General features: G+C 43.4%; 1 protein-coding gene across 9 annotated transcripts in view; it reads left to right on the forward strand.

Moving 5' to 3' along the window:
- Positions 1–18,252, forward strand: part of rbms3 (RNA binding motif, single stranded interacting protein) — a 286,571-nt gene extending 268,319 nt beyond the window's left edge. For 7 of the 9 annotated variants that reach the window (XM_034210322.1, XM_034210321.1, XM_034210324.1 and 4 more), the window contains 4 exons: positions 2,971–3,081; positions 9,303–9,392; positions 11,076–11,200; positions 11,832–18,252. In XM_034210322.1, the coding sequence (XP_034066213.1) occupies positions 2,971–3,081; positions 9,303–9,392; positions 11,076–11,200; positions 11,832–11,835 (330 nt within the window). In that variant the 3' untranslated portion in view covers positions 11,836–18,252. The remainder of the gene's footprint in view (positions 1–2,970; positions 3,082–9,302; positions 9,393–11,075; positions 11,201–11,831) is intronic. The other 2 variants (XM_034210329.1, XM_034210326.1) reach the window with 2 other exon arrangements.
- Positions 18,253–18,723: the final 471 nt, after the last annotated feature.

The raw sequence follows: 18,723 nt of genomic DNA on the forward strand, positions 1-18,723 counted from the left end.
ATAATCGTATTAATGATATGAGCAACCTAAGAATACTGCCTACCTCGCTGTGTGTAAGATCTTTTAGCTTTTATGGATCAGGCAGTAAAAGCATTCTGTGTGTAACATTTATGTGTTCACCTTTTTTCTAAAGACAAAGTAATGAATATCAGCTGATAGCGATCAGCGCGCCATCAGTCTGAGTGCTACTATTTACTTGTAATGAGTGGTCATTAAAAAACACTGCTGGTTGTAAGATTTGTTTTTTACAAGATTTCTTATTTACTGTACATTGTCTCCAGTTGCTGAGTGTATATCAGCGTATTTAACAACTAGGGGCTGGTATCATCTGTCTCCTGTCTACATGGGGATCAATACCATCTTAAGCAAGATGGGTTTTCAGAGACACATGCACATACATCGAAGAGATCTGTAAACATCATCTCATACATTTGTAACAGATACGTCAGTAGCATCCATTATCTTGCTCTTGCTCTGTCTTTCTCTTACCCACAGAGGACAAATCAAAAACATATATTGCCTATTTGTGTCAGTCTCCCTCTCATCTTCTTTGCTCTCCAGTCTGTCCGTGGACAGACTCACAACAGGACAGATAGACAAACTAACCCCCCACACACACACGCTAAAACCCCCTCTCTCACAGACACTCAGTCTCACAAACGCAGAAAATCGAAATCACAAATCGGCTTAACTCTCCCTGACACGTCTGTGAATTAAGCCTTTCCGATGCTCTCCCTTTCCCATTATAAAGGCATTGTCAGAGTCTGAATCAGTAACAGGTAGCCCACAGCTCCTGCTGCTTCGCTCTCGCTCCTCTCTTTCGCTGTCCTTCCCTCTTCCTCGCCTTCTCTCTTCTTCTTTCTCTTTCTTTGTCTTCTTCTGCTTTCTCCCTGTGTGTCCCTTAGCCTTTCTTTCTTCCTCCCTCTCCATGTTCCTCTTGTCTTGCTGTCGTCTTCTTCATGACCTCCATCAGCTCTCTCCCTAATCATCCTTCTCCTGTCCTCACACAGTCTTCTCGTTTCCCCTCGACTAAGTACTGAATATTCTAATTTTTTCAAAGGAATATTAAGCTACATGCACTAGGTACTCTGCAGGTACAGATTTATTTTACACAAAACAGATAATATAAGTTTATATACCTGTTACAATAAGTTTACATTGGGGTTTTGCTTGTTGTAATTAAAGAATCCGTATTGCAGGATTGCACCAGCTGTTTGTAAGGCCTCACTTTATCATCACCATGTTTTGAAGTCTTTCCTGAGATCTTAGTAATTACTAGCTAATTTCAAACTAGTCATTTTCTCAATACGTCTGCTCTGTTATAAATAAGGCAATGTGAGTACAGCTGCTTAAGTAATGTCTTAATTGGCTGCAAGTAAATATATATTGTATTACCTCTTATTAGCAAATGTTGCCAGGTGGTCAATTAAGCTATCTGAAAGTGACACCTGGGTACTTGGAGTGAATATTTAATAACAACTGATTTCTACGCTTAAGAACATTTATAAATAAGGTTATAAAATAATAATGGTATTACATTTCTTGCTCAAAAATAACTTAAAAAACAAGTCACTGCTTGTTCCCCCTAAAGCTAAGGTGGTTGAACACAGCCTGAAAGATGAAGCCCCGACAAAAAATGCTTTAACAATCCACAATGAATATCACAGCCCAGCAATCTGTTTTAAATTACTAGTGTGTAAATATCCACTTAGTAAACACTACATTTTAATGAGAAATACAAAAGAGCTAGTGTAACTGTTATACTTCTTTAGACAGTGATCACAGCTTCACAGAGTTTTTTTCTTTTTCTACTGAGGTCAAACTCCGGTAAGGATCACATGAAGTTTGCATATCGAGTGGGATAGGGAGAAAGATGTTTGAGGTAGAAGAAGGAGGAAAGGGAGAGAGTTAGCTGACTGTGTTGTGAATGCAGGGAGTAGACAAGCCGAGCGATTCTGACAGGCTGTGTCTGCACAGTTTGTTCTCCAATAGGCCCACACAGAGTCACCAGCGGGGTGCACACACACACACACGCACACACCAGCCTGCACTACTCGAGTTGCAGGATTATATATACACACACACAGACACAGTCACAAAGTGGAAGGAAAAAGGGCTTGGTTTTGAACGTGTTCCTCCCGAGGATTCAGTGCTGGGGAAATGGAGCTATCACGGCAACGGTTGAAAGAGCAACAATGGTTTCATCACTTTCCCTCATGTACCACTGCACTGTGAAAGAGAAGCTTCTAGCATTCTTATCCGCCCGTTAGGGAAAACACGCCACACATTTTACCAAGAGGGGAAGCTCGGGAGTGAGGGAGACAGCATCCTCTCTCAGCAATCAATGAACCGCACAAACCCATATTGTTGATACATCAGCAGCAGATATTGATTATTTTGACAGACCAAAGACAATGGTGTGATCTCAAAAACGTCCCTGAGTCCTGTTGCTGTTTGTTGACACTGTCCCTCTTCTTCTTCTTCTTCTTCTCTGGCTGCGTTGTCCTCATGTCACCCCTTCCCGGCCCAACCCTTTTTTTTCTTCCTCTGTTTTTATTGCTTTGAACTTTTAGGAGTGGCGATTTCCTCAACTGTTTCCCTTCCTGTCCACCTGCTGACTTTCCTTCTCTTTTTCTCACTTCTAACCCCAACTTCCTGCCTTGCCTTTTTAACCCCTTACCACTACAGGACACCACGCCCTTTCTTCTTGCTTATACTGTACACTCGTGTATACTCCTCCTTCGAATGTGTTTGCTTCTTTTCTGATATATTTGTTTGGTTAGTTTTGGTCTTTTTGTTGGGTTTTTCTGTTTTGGTTTGGGTTTCACATGGGCTCCAGAATGATTTTCATCCACTCATGTGGAAGCTAATTAGAACCAGAATAAATAAATAAAATAATATGCACAGTCTGCATCATTTCTTCTGTGCTTCCGTCCATCTGAGTCTCTCCTTGTATTCTCTCTCGTTCAGGGTGCAGTGATCACGCCAGGCATGGACCACACTATGTCCATGCAGCCTGCCAGCATGATGGGCCCTCTCGCCCAGCAGATGAACCATCTGTCCCTGGGCACTACAGGAAGTGTGAGTACTCCTTACTGTGCTACTATGAGCCATGCACATACCAAAACACAAGCTACCCTAGTTGCCATAATCTAGACGAATGACAAACGGCCACAGCAGGAACATTCAGGAACAGCAATAAGAACTAGGACTTGTTATGCTACATACAGTACAAGTTGCTCTGTACTGGGAAATAATAACGCAGCAATTTGCACAGCATTTTTGTTGTAAAATACCATTACAATGGAAAGCACACTTACCAATTTCCTCATGATGTATTATTTTCTAGGTTATAAAAGCAGAATTAAATATGTACAGTGGATCAGTTTTAAGTGGCCAATAATAAACCTATGACTATATTGCATTCCCCTAGGAACAATAAACATTCAAACAACGCACATCCATCATAGAAAGGTGCGCTTTACATTTTGTGTGGCTAGCGGGTTTGCTTTTCACCATAGCAGTTCTGCAAATGAAAATCAAGTTACAGTCTACATATGCTCTCTGAGAAAATTGAGAGGGAGAACTGCAGGTATCCATTACACAGTAAGTTTGGGTCAGAACTCAGGAGGACCGAGTGGATGCCTTTTATCTTTGGGGAACATCATTCATTTGGTTTAAAAACAAAGTACACATTCAGTGGAAGATGGATTTTACATTTCCTTTCAAGAAAGCCAAAGCTACTTATGCTGTCGCCACATGTGCTCTGCCATGGAGCTGCCGTATCATTTGTTTTACACTCCATGCATTCATGGCCAGATATCAAGAGAGCATGTTTCCTCCCTGATCTCCCACATTAAACAGATTTCCTGTGAAGTTCGACAGTGTGACAGGGCCCTCTGTTCTCCACCTTATTCCCTTTCAACCTCTAACTCTTGTTTCTCACTTATACTTTCTGTCTCTCACACGTCAAATCTAGTTTTCCTTATTCCACACACACAGCCGCTTACAGTCACCACCCCAGAAACCAGGAACTCCCCCCTGTTTTAGGATCAAGTGGATTTAGAGGTGTCGCACAGTTCTGAAGCCTGACTTCCTGCCCTAACCCCGCTGCCCCGGGGCAGGCGAGCAGGCAGCTTTTCTCCAGCACTGCGTTTGATCTGTGTGTGTGTGTGTGTGTATGATTGAAACAGTGCTGTATTGTACAGTTACCCATGTGTTTCCAGGTGAGCTGTCAGCGACTGTGACGCCATGTTGGCTCTTTCAGGAATGCCCCCTCCCTAATCTGCCCCAGCTGTGCTAACAGCCAGGATTAGAGACAGGCTAATCTATGATGATGGCTTCTGATGTTTGACGGCTTGTATTATAGGAGAAAGTGGGTTCAGGCACCCACTCTCTTTTTTATATTTCTGCTTTAGTCTCTCTGCCTCTCTCCTTTTCGCCTGCTTAGCTTTCCTGAGGCGGTGTGCTGTGTAGCATAATTTCTCTATGGCTGAGCTGCACACACGGCATGCCACTCTTGATCATCTATGGGAGTTGAGACATGTTTCCTATCAAGCTTTTTCTCAAGCCTGATGTGAGAGCCCTTTCATAATGCCTGATTGAGAAAGTCTGTTAAAAGAGGGGTTAGGAACCGGGATCTGTAACTATCCGTGTAGTAAACTGGACTTGACACCACATACTCTAAGAGCACATTTCTCAAGTGTATACGCATGTGGTGAGGTTTTTTTGATTTCCTCCACTGGTCAAGTGACCTCCCCTTTGCCACCGGAGAGCACCTGCCATGAGAAGCGTCTCCAAAGTCAACAACTTATCACGACTGCGTATGTCCGCTGGAGGGAAAGCCACACCTCAGAATACTCTTGGCTGTTTGTGTGTGGCTGCGGTGTTAGCCTTCTCTCCAAGTCAAGAACCAAATGTTCCCGGTCGGCCCCAGCTGTGACACTGGTGTGGTGACCGGAGCTTTCCGAGAATGCGTGTTAGGCCTGTTAAAAGGGAGTGGCTAGGGAAACTTTGCCTCGTAATAAGGAAGCATGCATCGATGCCGTCTGATGGTCACTGCTTTAGAATTCAGCTGCCTCACCAAAAGTAATTAAATGTTTACAAAAATCTCTTTAGTCCCCTGCTCTATTTGGTGTCTGTGTATCTTGAACAATTTGATTACAGAATGCTAAAGAACCTTAGGCTCAATGTGTATTGATGGCACACCATAAAAATGCCATCCATGCTCCTCATTGATTTATTTGTCTATGTTTGGTGTATATCGCTCGGTTACTGATTTATTTACTATCTCTGCGCTCTCACCACTTAGCAGGAGTCTATCTGTCATGCTCTGTGTTTACTCATGCCTGGTAGTTGCTGTGCACGTGTGGATGTGCACATGCTCTATCGTGTGCACATTTGTGTATGTGCGTCAGCGACATAGTGTTTGACATGACAAGAGATGACCTTCCCTCTGTGTTCTCCATCCTACTCCTGTCATGGCAAGTAGAACCCAGGTCTCTCTGTTGTCATGGTGACAGTGGTGATTGACAGCTTCTCTGTCTCTGGAAGACAGATTTGTGTGAAGAGCTCCCCTCTATTATCTGGGCTGTTTCCCTTGGATTTCCATGGGGAAGTACAGTGCTGTTCTACATTTTTATAACAGTGCATTGAGATATTTAACTTTAACTCACCCGGGGAAAGTTGACCGAGCACGCACTCTGTAGCTTCACATTCAAACAGTAACACATGTTGACTGCAAGGTGATTCCCAGAGCCAATCGGTAGGAGGTAGTTGTTAAAGGAGTGCTTTTATGCTTTTGGGGGTTTTCCATCCTGTAATGTGTTATATAGGTTTGTACGCATGTAATTGGTCTGCAAAAGTTAAAATCCCAAAGTTCCCTCCAGAGGGAGTTTCTCTCCCACACTCCCCCCCCCCCCCCCCTCCCCTACCTGAAAATCAATTGTAGCCCTTGTATTTACTTCTGACATCACTATGAAACACTCACGCTTCTATTGGCTGGTGCTCCAACGCATGTACATGATAGGCCTAGGGGCAGGACATCTCTAAGAAGTTGACCAATTACAACAGAGTCGTCCAGCTAACCAATCAGAGCAGACTTGGCTCTGGTTTCAGACAGAGGGTGAAAAGAGGTGCTGCAGCACAGGCAGTATGAGTAAAATAAATACCTTTTTGATCATTAAAGCATGGATACATGTCACAGTAAAGGCAGTTTAGTGCTCAACTGGATTTTTTACTGTTAAACTTAAAGCTTCACAACTCAATACAAGTAGCAGTGAACAGAGCCAACCTGTAGATCGGTGGAATTATGTCAAACCTATGGCACAACGGTGTATCATTTCACCAATGTGTGTGTGCTTTTGTGCGTAAGATACAAAACAGGACTCCATAGTGCTAATGTGGGTCAAACTCTCCACAGGGTGGGTTCCTTCTTATAGAGATAGTAAATAGTGAAATAGTATATACTGTAAAAGCCTGCTGATGCGAATGTATTTAAGGAAGTGATTAAAAAGATGATGCTGATTTTTGCCAGCATACAGTAAATCTCTGCAGGCGGCTGTTAACAAAGCCTCGGGGCCAAGATATGGAGAGGCTTTTCATGGTGAGGCAGTACAGCATTGTGATTCACAGCCGCTGGTTTGCAGCTCCAATAGTTCCCATTGTGTAGGAGCCCCACAGCTTAGATCAATAGTCATCAGAGCCCATCCCCACGCTTCTCTGCCATTAATAACCCATCCTGAGCAGCTGGATGCTCTTGCCTTGACCAACTGTTATCCTCTACCTTGCACACGATGTGACAGAACAGCATGTCAACACAGAGGGGACTGATAGATGGAGACTGAGTGACAGACAGAGAGCTGGGTGATGTATTTGAACATGTTGCGCCCAAGTCACCTTTCCTAGAAACTATTTGTAGCTGTGGAAAGCAGAAAGTAAACTGCCCTATCATCCTCATAAATTGTCTAAGTTGGTGCAGAGGCCCAAACCACTGTGGTACCAGAGTGGTTCTATCTACGCTGGTACATCAATTATTTTTTTTTATCCTGCCATTGCTGCATTGCGGTGTGATTTTATACCGTACTTATAGTTGTATGTCATAGAGAGTGATGGTAGAGAAGAGACTTAAGGAGTCTACTCACACCGGCCTCGTTAAGGAACTATTCAGGCCTCCCGTTCATCAAACAAACGCACCCGCCATCTGCTCCCGCCGAAGGTGTGTGTTTGTGTGTGTGTGTGTGTGTGTGCATAGATACAGTATGAGTGGCTGTGTTTGTATGTGACACCATTTATTGCCAATTAGGGATGTTTTATATTGGCTAAACCTGTCCCCTGACTATGGTCAGGGAAGTATTAAAAGGGTTGAAATTGGATAAAAATCATCTTTATCGCCATAGCAACCCATTTCACTGTAGCCAGGCTTGACATCCCTCTAACTTTCCACAGCAGCGACTGCAGAAATATGCCCCGCTCAACCTGCCACATTAAATAGGTTAACTAATGGTTATGGTAGAGGGAAAAATCTTATCTTATTACATGCCCTTGTTATATCTAATTTAAATTCCTTTTGCAGTCCTGCAGCGAAATATAACATTTCAAATGGACATCCTCCGTGTGACAGGAAGATTTTGATATAGCTAATTATCTCCTGCTTCCCTTCATTTGCTTTCATGCAGCCCTCACAGGTGAGTTGACTGAATAAGTTAATGGGAAGGAGAAGCGAAGACTAAAAGTCCTGAGGAAAATTGGTATGCATGGTTTCAATTCACCGAGGAGAAGGTCACTTCAACAACCTGATAGGCCCTTTTAAACAATGGCAGGTTGAGAGCGAGGGAGGGGGAGAGAGCGAGTGACAGGAAGGTGAGAGGGAAGAAGGGATGACACAGAGAGGTAATGTGGTAATGTGTCAGGAAGTCTGGAAGTGCCGCCTCACCCCGTCCGGAGTGTGACAGCACTGAAGGTGTGATAACCTTAAACTCACACACATTCAGTATGAACACACACCAACATCCATCCCAGGGCATCCTCCTGGCCATGTGTAGCCATGGTGGGGGAGTAAATCACCTGTGTCCATGGCCTTTAGCTGCTCTCATTAGGGGTGAGCGGTGGAGCCGTACCCGATCCATTAGCCACGCTGCCGGTAATGACACTTCACCAGCACCACTGGGCCCTCGGCCAAGAGAGGCTCCGCAGCCGGGCAGAGCCCCTCCATTACTGCCTCCTCCTGCATACTGCCGCCACGCTTTTTAGCTCTGGCAGGGGTACTGAGAGGAGAAGGGGAAAAAATCAGACGGAAAGAAAGGGATTGCACTTTCCTTCTTTTTTTTTCTTGGTCCGGAAAAGCAGCAGGAAGACGAGGAGAGATGGAGAGGCAGCCTGGTGGCTTTTATCTGGGATCACATCCGTTGGCGCTGTACTGCAGCATTATCGTTCCAAGCCTCTTTGTCTTTGTCTGTCTCTCACAGGCACTCACACACACACACACACACGTATGTTTCAAACACACAGCTGCATGCGAGATAACTCATACATCCAGATGCACAGTTGGGCAGACAAATAGTGATAAGTCATCTTTTATGCACAGGCATGTGCTAATTAAAACGAAGCGCACACACACTGGCAAATCAGGCTGACACTGGCACGTGTGTTCACCACCACACTCACACTCAACATCCATTCAAAGCAAGTCCCAGAAAAAAAAAGCCTCGCTCTAAGTGCCGTGTCCTCATTCATATTGCATGTAACAGCCCCGTGGCTGTCATGTAACTAAGCTTGTGTCACGTCTGTAAAATGGCCATCATGCAGTGAGCTCGCACCAAGTTAAAAGCCAGGGCAGGCATGTCGAAAGGAATATAGGCCACAGGCAAAAGACCTCCTGCTTTCTCTTGCCTTCCCTCTCTCCCTTTATCCTCCTCAACTTTTTTCTTCATTGTTGTATCGTCTTCTCAGCTGTGGCCTGGTGCGTTTGCCTGCCTGTGAAGTCTTGGTGGAACAGCTGGACCTCTCTCCCTCCTCACTCTCCTCTGTCTCCCTCACACACTCTGCTCTGCTGAGTGCACACATATTCTTTCAGCGCCCTCCGAAGGATGCTGAGGGCGCTGCAGGCTCACATTCTCAATGGTTTCTTGGAGTAATTGCAATTAATGAGACTGTCTGGGGATTTTGGAATCAGGGTTGGAAGTGTTTTTCTGTCCCATATTGGATAGTGATTAGTATACTTGTGTCAGAACTGTGTGTAATATTTGTGTTTTGAGATGTATGCAGGGATTTTGATGCTTGTTCGTCTCTTGTTTGTGTTTCAGTACATGACTGCTGCAGCTGCCGCGGCGCCTATGCAAGGGACCTACATTCCCCAGTACACTCCTGTGCCTCCAACAGCCCTCCCTGTCGAAGTAAGGCTGCACTCAGTACATATCAAAAACCTGTCCATGTTTACCCAAATGGAGGACATCATTACTCCTGACAGCCCACTCCCTTACTCCCACAAGCATTCCCTTTGCCATTTCTAAAAAACCTTCTCACCACATCAACAAAGCCAAACATTAAACAGACGGATTACATTTGAAGCAAGCCGTGAATTGCTCGTATTGTCTCTGAATAAATGGCTTCGCAAATAACAAGGATGAAAAGTGCAAGCAAAGGAAGAAGTGGCAGAAGTTTTATAGTATTCGGGGAAAGACATTTGAAGTGCAGCACGGACTTTGTCACTTCTTTGGGCGGCTGTCTGAGCTGCTGGCAGGTTGGGGCAGGCCAGCCTGAGAAATGATGAACGCAGGAAGCAGGAAGAGGCAGGCCGGCGAGGAGAGCGCGACGGCTGTCTGCCGGCTGACAGCGCGCTCGTATTCAGATGGACTATCAGTCGTGTATCAGATGACAGGAGCTGAAGTGAGACACAGTGCCGGCGGTGCTGTCTCTCTCCCGCCCCCTCCCCACACTCCCTCCACAGCCAGTCCGGGCTGGTAGGTAACAAGAACACACACATCCGTCAGCCACGGAGCTCTGCTTAGCCCACCAGCCACGGACAATGACAGTTTTCCCTTGACAGAGCCATTAGTCCCCTCCCCCCCTTTCTCTCTCATCCCCTCCTCCTAAAGTTCATCATGTAGGAGTAGGACGGAGGAGAGGAATGTAGTTGTAGTGTAGCCTGTGGCGCCTCTTTACCTATTTCATCCTCACCCTCGTCCTCTCAATGCCAGCCTCAGCAGCGGGGCGTATATCACAGCGTCAGCCTGACTGCAGGGCTGATGTATGGACAGGTCGCAGTCTCCTTGAGAGCTTGTTAAAGGTGATTGAGATGGCTCAGTGATGGGGCTATCGGTTATGCTAGACACATAAAAAGGCTAAGAGGCTGTTGTGATGAATTCAGAGTGAATGGTCATCTTTAAAGACTTTTTTTTTACCTCAAATATAGATGTCAAAGCAATTCAGCACATTTTATATTATTCACACATGCTTGACTTTAAACACTAATCACTTTCATCTCACAGTTATTTTCAAATGATGTACTATTATTCAATACAAAACGTTTTCAGCTCAAATTGCTTAATTTCATAAAAGACAAATACCTTATATTTTACAATGCTGTCTAACACTTGAGGGTCTACTCCTTAACAGTGCATAATTAAAAAGACTCTAAGTGTCTTTGCTTTTATTTTATATGCATTTCTAACAGGCAGTATAACGGCATCTTTGAATAAAATAGTGTGATAGACCTGTCATCTGAGAAGATAATAATTACACAGTTTTATTAGGTCTATTCTTATATCGTGCCAAAACTGTTTTGTTTCTACCATTAAACTATAATGTGTTTTAAAGCATTGAGAGGGCTTAACAGTTTGTATACTTAGATCCTTAATGCAAGTTAGAAAAAGTAGAACAAATATTGGTCAAACAAGAGCAACAGAGGACACTTTCCTTTCCCAGGACAGCAGGACACGCAGTACTACAAATGTATGTTCACACAGTGGACGGGAGTGGTAGGGAAACTGTCCGTTTCAGCAGGAAGTGGCGAGCTCTGCAGAGAGAAGCTTGTTAAAGTTCAGAGCTGACAGATTTCCTCCTGTGTGTGTCCTCAGGGAGTGGTGACAGACGCCTCCCCCCAGACAGTGGCTCCCTCGTCACAGGAGTTGGCTGGACAGCAGCAACAGATTCAAGTAGACAGTTCTGCCGACCATGTTCCTGCTTACTCATACCAGTCCAAGTAAGTCACACGGGGAGGCAGGACACTCGCTGTCAGCCACTGTAACGTAATATCCTCTGCTTTCCTTTGTATTGTAAGCTTTATCAGTGGGCGGTATGACAGCATTTATTCAGAGACAATATAAATGTATATAGTATTTAGCTTCATCAGGTATTTTTATGCATTTTCTCCTGTCCTAAAAATATATGTTTACGTATATCAAGTATCAAATTCTGCTACACACTTTTTTCTCATTCCCAAAGTACATTTTTCAATAAAGCTATAAGCTAATTCCTGTCTGTGAATTGTGTTGTAAAGGGATTTTATTGTACTAGCATAAGCATTCAAGTTATTCTCTTTGACAAATAGTGATAGTGAATGCTTAGTACAAATCTAAATAAAACGTGAGCACTAAGACGCAGAAGTGTTTTGATAAATGACTCCAATTATTACTGGCGTCAGTTGCTCGTCATTTTAGCAGCACTTTTTTCCTTTGGGTCCCGATCACAACAGTTTAACGTGATTCATTCTGCTTCAGTCTTCTGACAGAGCTGTCAGCTGTCAGCTCTATTGCTTTTCTCTGTTTGTAATATTGTGCTTTGATTACAATGGCACCCCCCTCTCTCTCTCTGTGTTTTCTCCCCTTCATCAGATAGCATCGGCCTGAGCGAATGTTCCTGTGACAGCGTTGCCTTGAGACAGAAGGTGGCTGCACTGTGAATGTGAGGAAAAGAGAAAAGAAAGAGATTACTTCCAGATTGCCCAGGCACCAAAAAAGAGACACTTTTTTCATTTCCTACCTGGCCTACGTGAAAAAAAGAGAGGGGAAAAAATGCAAGAAGGAGACAAAGAGTGCTGAGGAAGGGGATGGGGGAATTGCTGGGCACAGTGCAAAGAAGTGAAATTGTTTAGTCTGGGAACCTGCCAGAAGGGCTGGGCTGAAGCTTGAAAAGTTTCTCAAAGAAAATTCTCAACCAATTAAAAAAAAATGGAAAAAAAATAAGGAAATAGAAAATTACAAAAAAAGGTTGAATGCGCAGGTAGGTGATGAAGTTTATTTTGTAATTAGAAAAGGGGAGTCAAGTTTGAAATACACACAGAGATTGTCTTCCTCAGATATTAAGCTACAATTTCTTTTCACTCTTTTTTATGTTCAAGTGTTACATTTTAGTTTTCTAGATATATTCAGAAACAAAGTGTTTTTTCTTTCTTGAATCTTCATGGCCTTAATTTGAAGGGCGGCAGAAACTTTTTACAGAGTTAAAGTCTGACGTCTGTTTAGAAGAAAAAAAAAAGCAAACAAAGTCAGTTTCTTGCACCACTCGGAGGGTACAAGACACTGGATACGTTGTTCTAAAGAGGAAAAAAGAATCTATCACATAAGCTGTACAGATTTAATAGAGAAGAGCTTTTGTTTTTTCTTCATTAGAAGAAAACTTTGATAATTATTATGTCAGAGGTAACTAAGTGTCAGAAGAAAACAAAATGTCTGTTGGGGGGAAAAGACTTGGGGGGGAGAAGAAGCTTTCAAGAGATTTTTCACCATGAGGAAAAAATGAAAACATAAGAAAAACATGCTGCATCGTGGATGCAGTCTGTTGCAAACGCTGAACTTGTTTTTTTATTATCATAATTATTATTTTAAATGGCAAAGTTGCTGTCAATGACATTAGTGCTTTTTATCTGCCACATTTTACCTTTTTATGAGCTTAAAGATGTTTTTAGCCCGCTTGCTTGTCACACTGCAAAAAGAAAAAAAGAAGAAGAAAAAAATGATAAAATGAATACAAAAAAAGCTACGGAAATTAATTCTGGCAGTGAAATAAAAACAGTAGATTCAGTAGGAGCTTACGGTTTAAAAAATCAGTGCAAAAGCAATAGAAGAAATTGTTGACAATTTCTGTAGTCTTTCCTAGTTGTGGATCAAATGCAGCCCATGGGTGGCCATTTTTATACCAAAGATGAAGAGACACTCTGAACCAGAGTTTTGTTTTTGTTTGTTTTCTTTTCCTTTCCATTTTTCTGTTTGATTTTGTTGTTGTTGATGTTGCTGTTGTTGATGATGTTAATGTTGATATTGTTGTTGTTGATGTTGCTGTTGTCGTTGTTTTTTATTTGACCTTGATGGCCGGACCAGTCCTTACTATCCTTCTTAAAATCTTCTTTTTTGCCGGGTTTAAGCTAGTTTTCCATGGTTGTCCAAGCTGTCACACACACACACACACACACACACACACACACACACACACACACACACACACACACACACACACACACACACACACACACAAACAAACATACATGTATCTAAACAGACACACTTAATGTAAAAACTAAAACACACACATCAAAAACAGTATTTAAAGTGTGATGCAACCAGTGGCAGTCCTACCAGAAGTCATTTTTCTCCTCCTCTACTTGTCTTTTCATTTATTTGTATGTCTCATCACTTTTTACGATGCTACACACTTTTGGTGCATTCCAACTCTGTCTTTCTCTTGGATCCTACAGGGAACACTTTAGGAATAGATTGGGGAACGTTGCTTGCTACGCTTTGTGGTTATTGACACATTGCTTCCCGCTTTATGCCCTTACTGCTTTCTGTCCTCAGTCTCTTTATCGCTTTAATTTAACTATAACTGGGAATCCCCCTGCTGCTGTTTGCCCTTCTGTTAATCTCTTCCATTTATCACCACACCTAGGTCACGTGTTTGAGTTACGTGCCAGGCATACCAGATGAGTGGTGTTTGCTGCATGTTAGACATCAGGTAAGTTGTTTAAAGTGTTTAGCAATGATTGCATAAACCTTATGGCACTTAAAGGTGGGGTAGGTAATTCACTTCAGAAACACTTTTTGTTATATTCCATGGAATGCTCTTAACATCCCGATAGCAATGAATAAATTAAATGCTTTGACAATAAATACATTAAAAAAATGTCATCTGTGGAAGCCGTAGTGCTGTAAAAAGCACGACCAATCATTTTAGCCAGCCCGGCTAAAATAACTGGATGGCCTACCTGCCTGTCAGCCTTGTCAGCCTTCCATGTGCCCTCATTGGTCATGTGCGCCTTCGTGTGTGTTGGAGGTGGGGCTCTGTGAGGAAGTCTTGAAGGAAGGGGCAGATTTTTTTCGGTGTAATTTTTTTCCTGAGTGATATGCGATGATCGGTTTCCCTCTCTTGTCTGTATATTAACATGAGGCTACCGCTAACAGCTGGTTAGCGTAGCTTAGCACAAAGACTGGAAACAGGGGGACAGTTAGCAAGATGCTATGCAAAGCTAACAAAAGCCTCCTACTTGCACCTCTAAAGCTTACTCATTCATATTTCTTACCTCATTATTTTATGTCGTCATCGTTAGCTGGACAAGCAGAAGTGACTAGAATGTCACGCAATTCCTTTAAAAGACGCTGACACTTTGTAACACTAACATGCATCATTGACCCACCACCAGCAGGGGGGGTCTTCACACCTGTGGGAACAGACCAGGCTCCTCACCAGCTTTAACTTGTCGATGGCAGCTCCTTCCTCTGCCCTGCCACTGAGTGTCAGTTACACCCCTGGTTGTCCCAATTTGTTGCACAAACAGCCCTGCACATCTTATCTGGTCTTTCCGTCCCTGAGCTGTGTGAGGGTTCCAATGATTTCATCTCTGAGGATTGTCCCCTGAGGAAATGGCCGGTGGGACAGCGGCCATTTCTGCCCCCATTATAGCAGCCTCTGTGTGTTGCTCTGTTGGCCCGTGCCGCTCGCTCTGCCCCACTGTGGGTCTACAGAGCTAAAAAGCTCTGTGTTCTCCCTGCTTCACTGGCACCATTAATGTGCCATGGCCAAGCCAGGGTCCTTTTGCTCTCATTTTCCCTAATTCTCTCCCTCCCTTCCTCCCCCCCTCTCTCTTGCGCTCCCACTGGAGTTTCTTCTCTTTATTGGATGGTGCAGAAGCAGAACCACAAACCAATTTCAGTCACTCTCGCAATGAGGCTTGACGGGCCCAATTTGTCTCCCTCCGGGGCAATAGGATCCACTCCAGTGTCCCTCAAAAGACCCCTTTCTTCCAGACTGAGGGAGCTTTTTGTTTGGTGACAATTGCAATTGAGCTCTTGCAGTTCATGTGACTCATTTAAATCTACAGTAAGTCCATTGCTCTATTTTTTTAGCATGATGGCGTGTTAAGCACACTACAGGCAAACGCCATCATGCGAGGCGGTGTTTGTAATTTACCGACGAGTTGTACATCGAGTGCCTTTTAACAAAGCTTCCAAATTATTCGAAATGATTTGTGTGAGAGCAAATGGAAGATTTTTTTTAATTCAATTGTGCTAAAGAAATGTGACACAATATGGAAGCTACTCTATGGTGCTAAAGAGGAGGCATTCTCAGGCGTTTGCCTTGACTGATCTCTGATGAGCCGGCCACTGTTGATCGTTTGGCCTTTACTCTTAACAGGCCTCCTGTCCACTTGACAACACAGACAAGAAACTGGCACACAGCTTCCTCATGTGAACTACACCTTTAAAGCCATACTCACATTATCTTTCCTCGGCCAGAAATTGCTAGTCATTTTTATCTTCCGTCCACCAATGAAGTTGAGAAGCTAAATGTGTCATTCAAACTGTCTCTCGTTGACTGTTAAGCTGTTTATTGTCCAATCAAATCAACACCTGCCCTTTTCCTTTCATCTGATCCACATTCCACATCTGCTTGAACTTGCCTCCAGGCTATGATTTGCTCATATCTCCCAATGAGCAAGTCTCACCCACATTACAGTCTTTAACGGCTAACAACTGACAAATGTTGGGTTTATGAGCTCCCGGGACTTTCCCTCATTGCTCATGTGTTTCGTCCTTGTTGCATTTGCTCAATGTAGTCCATCACTGAGTCCTTTTATGTGGTAAACTGCTAAACTTTAACTTTACCAGGTTTAAGCTAGTATGTGTGTGTCAGTGTGTCTGAAGAGTTCTTCTACTCAAACGTTTAGCTATGAATACAGCATTGCTAGCATAGACTTTTACAGCTGCTGCTTTTATAAAAGTAATACAGAGAGACGTTTTCGAAGCCTAACAGGGCTCATAATGCAGAAGTTGCACATCGGAGAGCAGAGCGTCCCACAGAAGGCCTGAGATTCAAAAGCAATGGCATTATGGGAAATATGACTACACATCGCCAAGAGATTATGGATAATAACAATGCACAACAACAAATATCAGATCTATTTTGCTAATGGAGATTCAAGATTGAAAATGTTAAGGCAGGTGTTTGCTTTTGGTGCATGGCGCCAATATTTCACAGAGATCTAAAAGATTACCCGACTGAACAAGCAAAAATGGCTCTCTCTTAATAGCACAATGGCTTAACGTACCTTTTCAGAATACAAATTTGGAAGTGTACAGAAGGCAAGCCGGCAATTTTAAGGAGGCTGTAGCAGAAAACGCTCCTCTCGCAGTCAGCCCATGTGTCAGCACAAACCAAGAGTCAGCTATACCTAGAACGTTTGTGTGTGTGTGTGTGGGGGGGGGGGGGAAAGAACAAGAGGCAGATCATTAGCTGCTGTTGCCGGGCAGAAGTGGTCAGAACCTGGGGTTTCTCCATGTTCTTGCAGCAGTATGTCCCGTGTACAGGTCTCCAAAAGGGGACGAGCTCCACCCATCACTCATTAGCAACACAGACTTCCTCTCTCACACCATGACCATCCCTCTCTCCTTTTCTACACAGTTGATCATTGTTCCAATCTCTTCTAACCTTAAGTCTTGTTTCTGGCTGACTTCCACACTCCATCGTGAGGCTGCCACCATTTGCAATCTGTGTCTAAGCACTGCTTGCATAGCTTTTCTCAAATTAAATTGTAGACCACCATTGCATTTAATATTTTTTGCATTATTTGTCTGCAGCAGGTTGGAGATGGAATGTCCTTGGCTTGCCACTAATATTGCTGAGTAAACCTAGGTCTAAGTGGTGCTCGATCACCCTTAAGTCTTGTTTTCCTTAAGTGTTATGATGATATTGTTCGCTGCTATAGTGCCAAAAAGAAAAGGTTTATGCAATCATAATGAGTGTTGAAAACGTTGAAATCCATTATTTATTTTTACAATATCTGAATTGCCTAAGTGCAGTAAATCTCACTCATCTGGTGCCTGAAGGAAGTGTACTGTAATCAGATGTTCAGAATGACTTTTCCTGACACAGGAAAAAGCAGAATACTGTCCACTAAAAGAATGGTGGGCTTGAGATTTTACCTACATCCTGGTCTTCTTCAGAGTCAGTTTTCAAGACGCGGTATTGACTGAACGTTTTGTTTCCATCCTAACTCACCGTTTTTCACAATAACTGCAGCCATTCTTAAATCTGACATGATCCAGACAGTAATTCATGTAGTGTTGCTTTCACACTATCACTCATTAGATGTATAACACGTCATACTCAGTTGTTGCAAAGGTTCCTTGTGAACAGAGTTGCATTCATTCCGCATCGATTCTCATGAGGAAAACAGTCGTTCAGAGTTGCTCTCCAATCCGGTCTCCCGTAGGGTATAAGGCTAACCGTGGCTCAATTACACATCATAGACCAGTACACACACATAATGCAGTGAGAAAATTGTTCAAACTGCCCCCCACAAGAGCGAGACCCTGTGCTTCATAATTGATGCTTCGGTCCACCTTTGATAAGAGCTATTGATTGGCCACACAACCCCAGGAGCCCTCGTGGAGTTCAAACAGCTCCCAGAGAAATATCCAACTACCACTAGGAAATGACTGACACAATTGTTAAGAGATAGCCAGCAGAGTGTGTTGGGCATTGGTATTCATTTACCAGATAAAAAGAGGAACTATTTATCAAGACAGCAGAGCGGTTTTAAAATGTTTTATTTTTGTTAGTTTTCTCTTTTTGTTCGTTCTTCACTTTTCCTTGTTTCAGCGCCGAGGAGGACATGGTCACGCCTCGCACACGCTGCTCAGTGTGTGTGTTATTTGAGAAACTATCTGTACATCTGTGGATGTTAGAATTTGACTTGGGTTATATGAGTTGTTTTTTTTTCTCTCTGATGAAGCTTTCAATAAAAAAATGTGGAAAAAAGCACCAAGTAGCGCTGTTATTTTTGAATCTGCAAGGCAAATGATTGTGTTTAATCGCAGCTAGCTGTTTTTCCCTGTCCTAAAGCGGTTATTATGAAGACATTTATTATGCATCAAGCCTCCTCCGGGGAACACACACGCACAGTACACACCATCTTACCCATAGCCTATTATCTATATGACTAAATTGCAGTGGGAAGCAAGAGGAAGCCCTATTATTATCATGCAGCCTGATGGCACCTGCTGCGTGTTGACCTTGGGTCCTCACATCCTCGCATAATTACAGCCTTTGCAAATGGAGCTAATACCTCTCAATGGGATTTCCCCCAGCAGCGCTCACACACACTTGATTGGGGCGTAAAGTGGTCATAATCAAAGATGGAGGAGCCTGCTGGAGGAAGAAGTGGATCGATGGCAATCAATGTTTCTCTTCACTCTCATTTAGGCCCAATCAATCGCTGTCCTTGTCACCTCC

Source organism: Gymnodraco acuticeps, unplaced genomic scaffold (genome assembly GCF_902827175.1).
Source record: "Gymnodraco acuticeps unplaced genomic scaffold, fGymAcu1.1, whole genome shotgun sequence".
NCBI classification, from domain to species: domain Eukaryota; kingdom Metazoa; phylum Chordata; class Actinopteri; order Perciformes; family Bathydraconidae; genus Gymnodraco; species Gymnodraco acuticeps.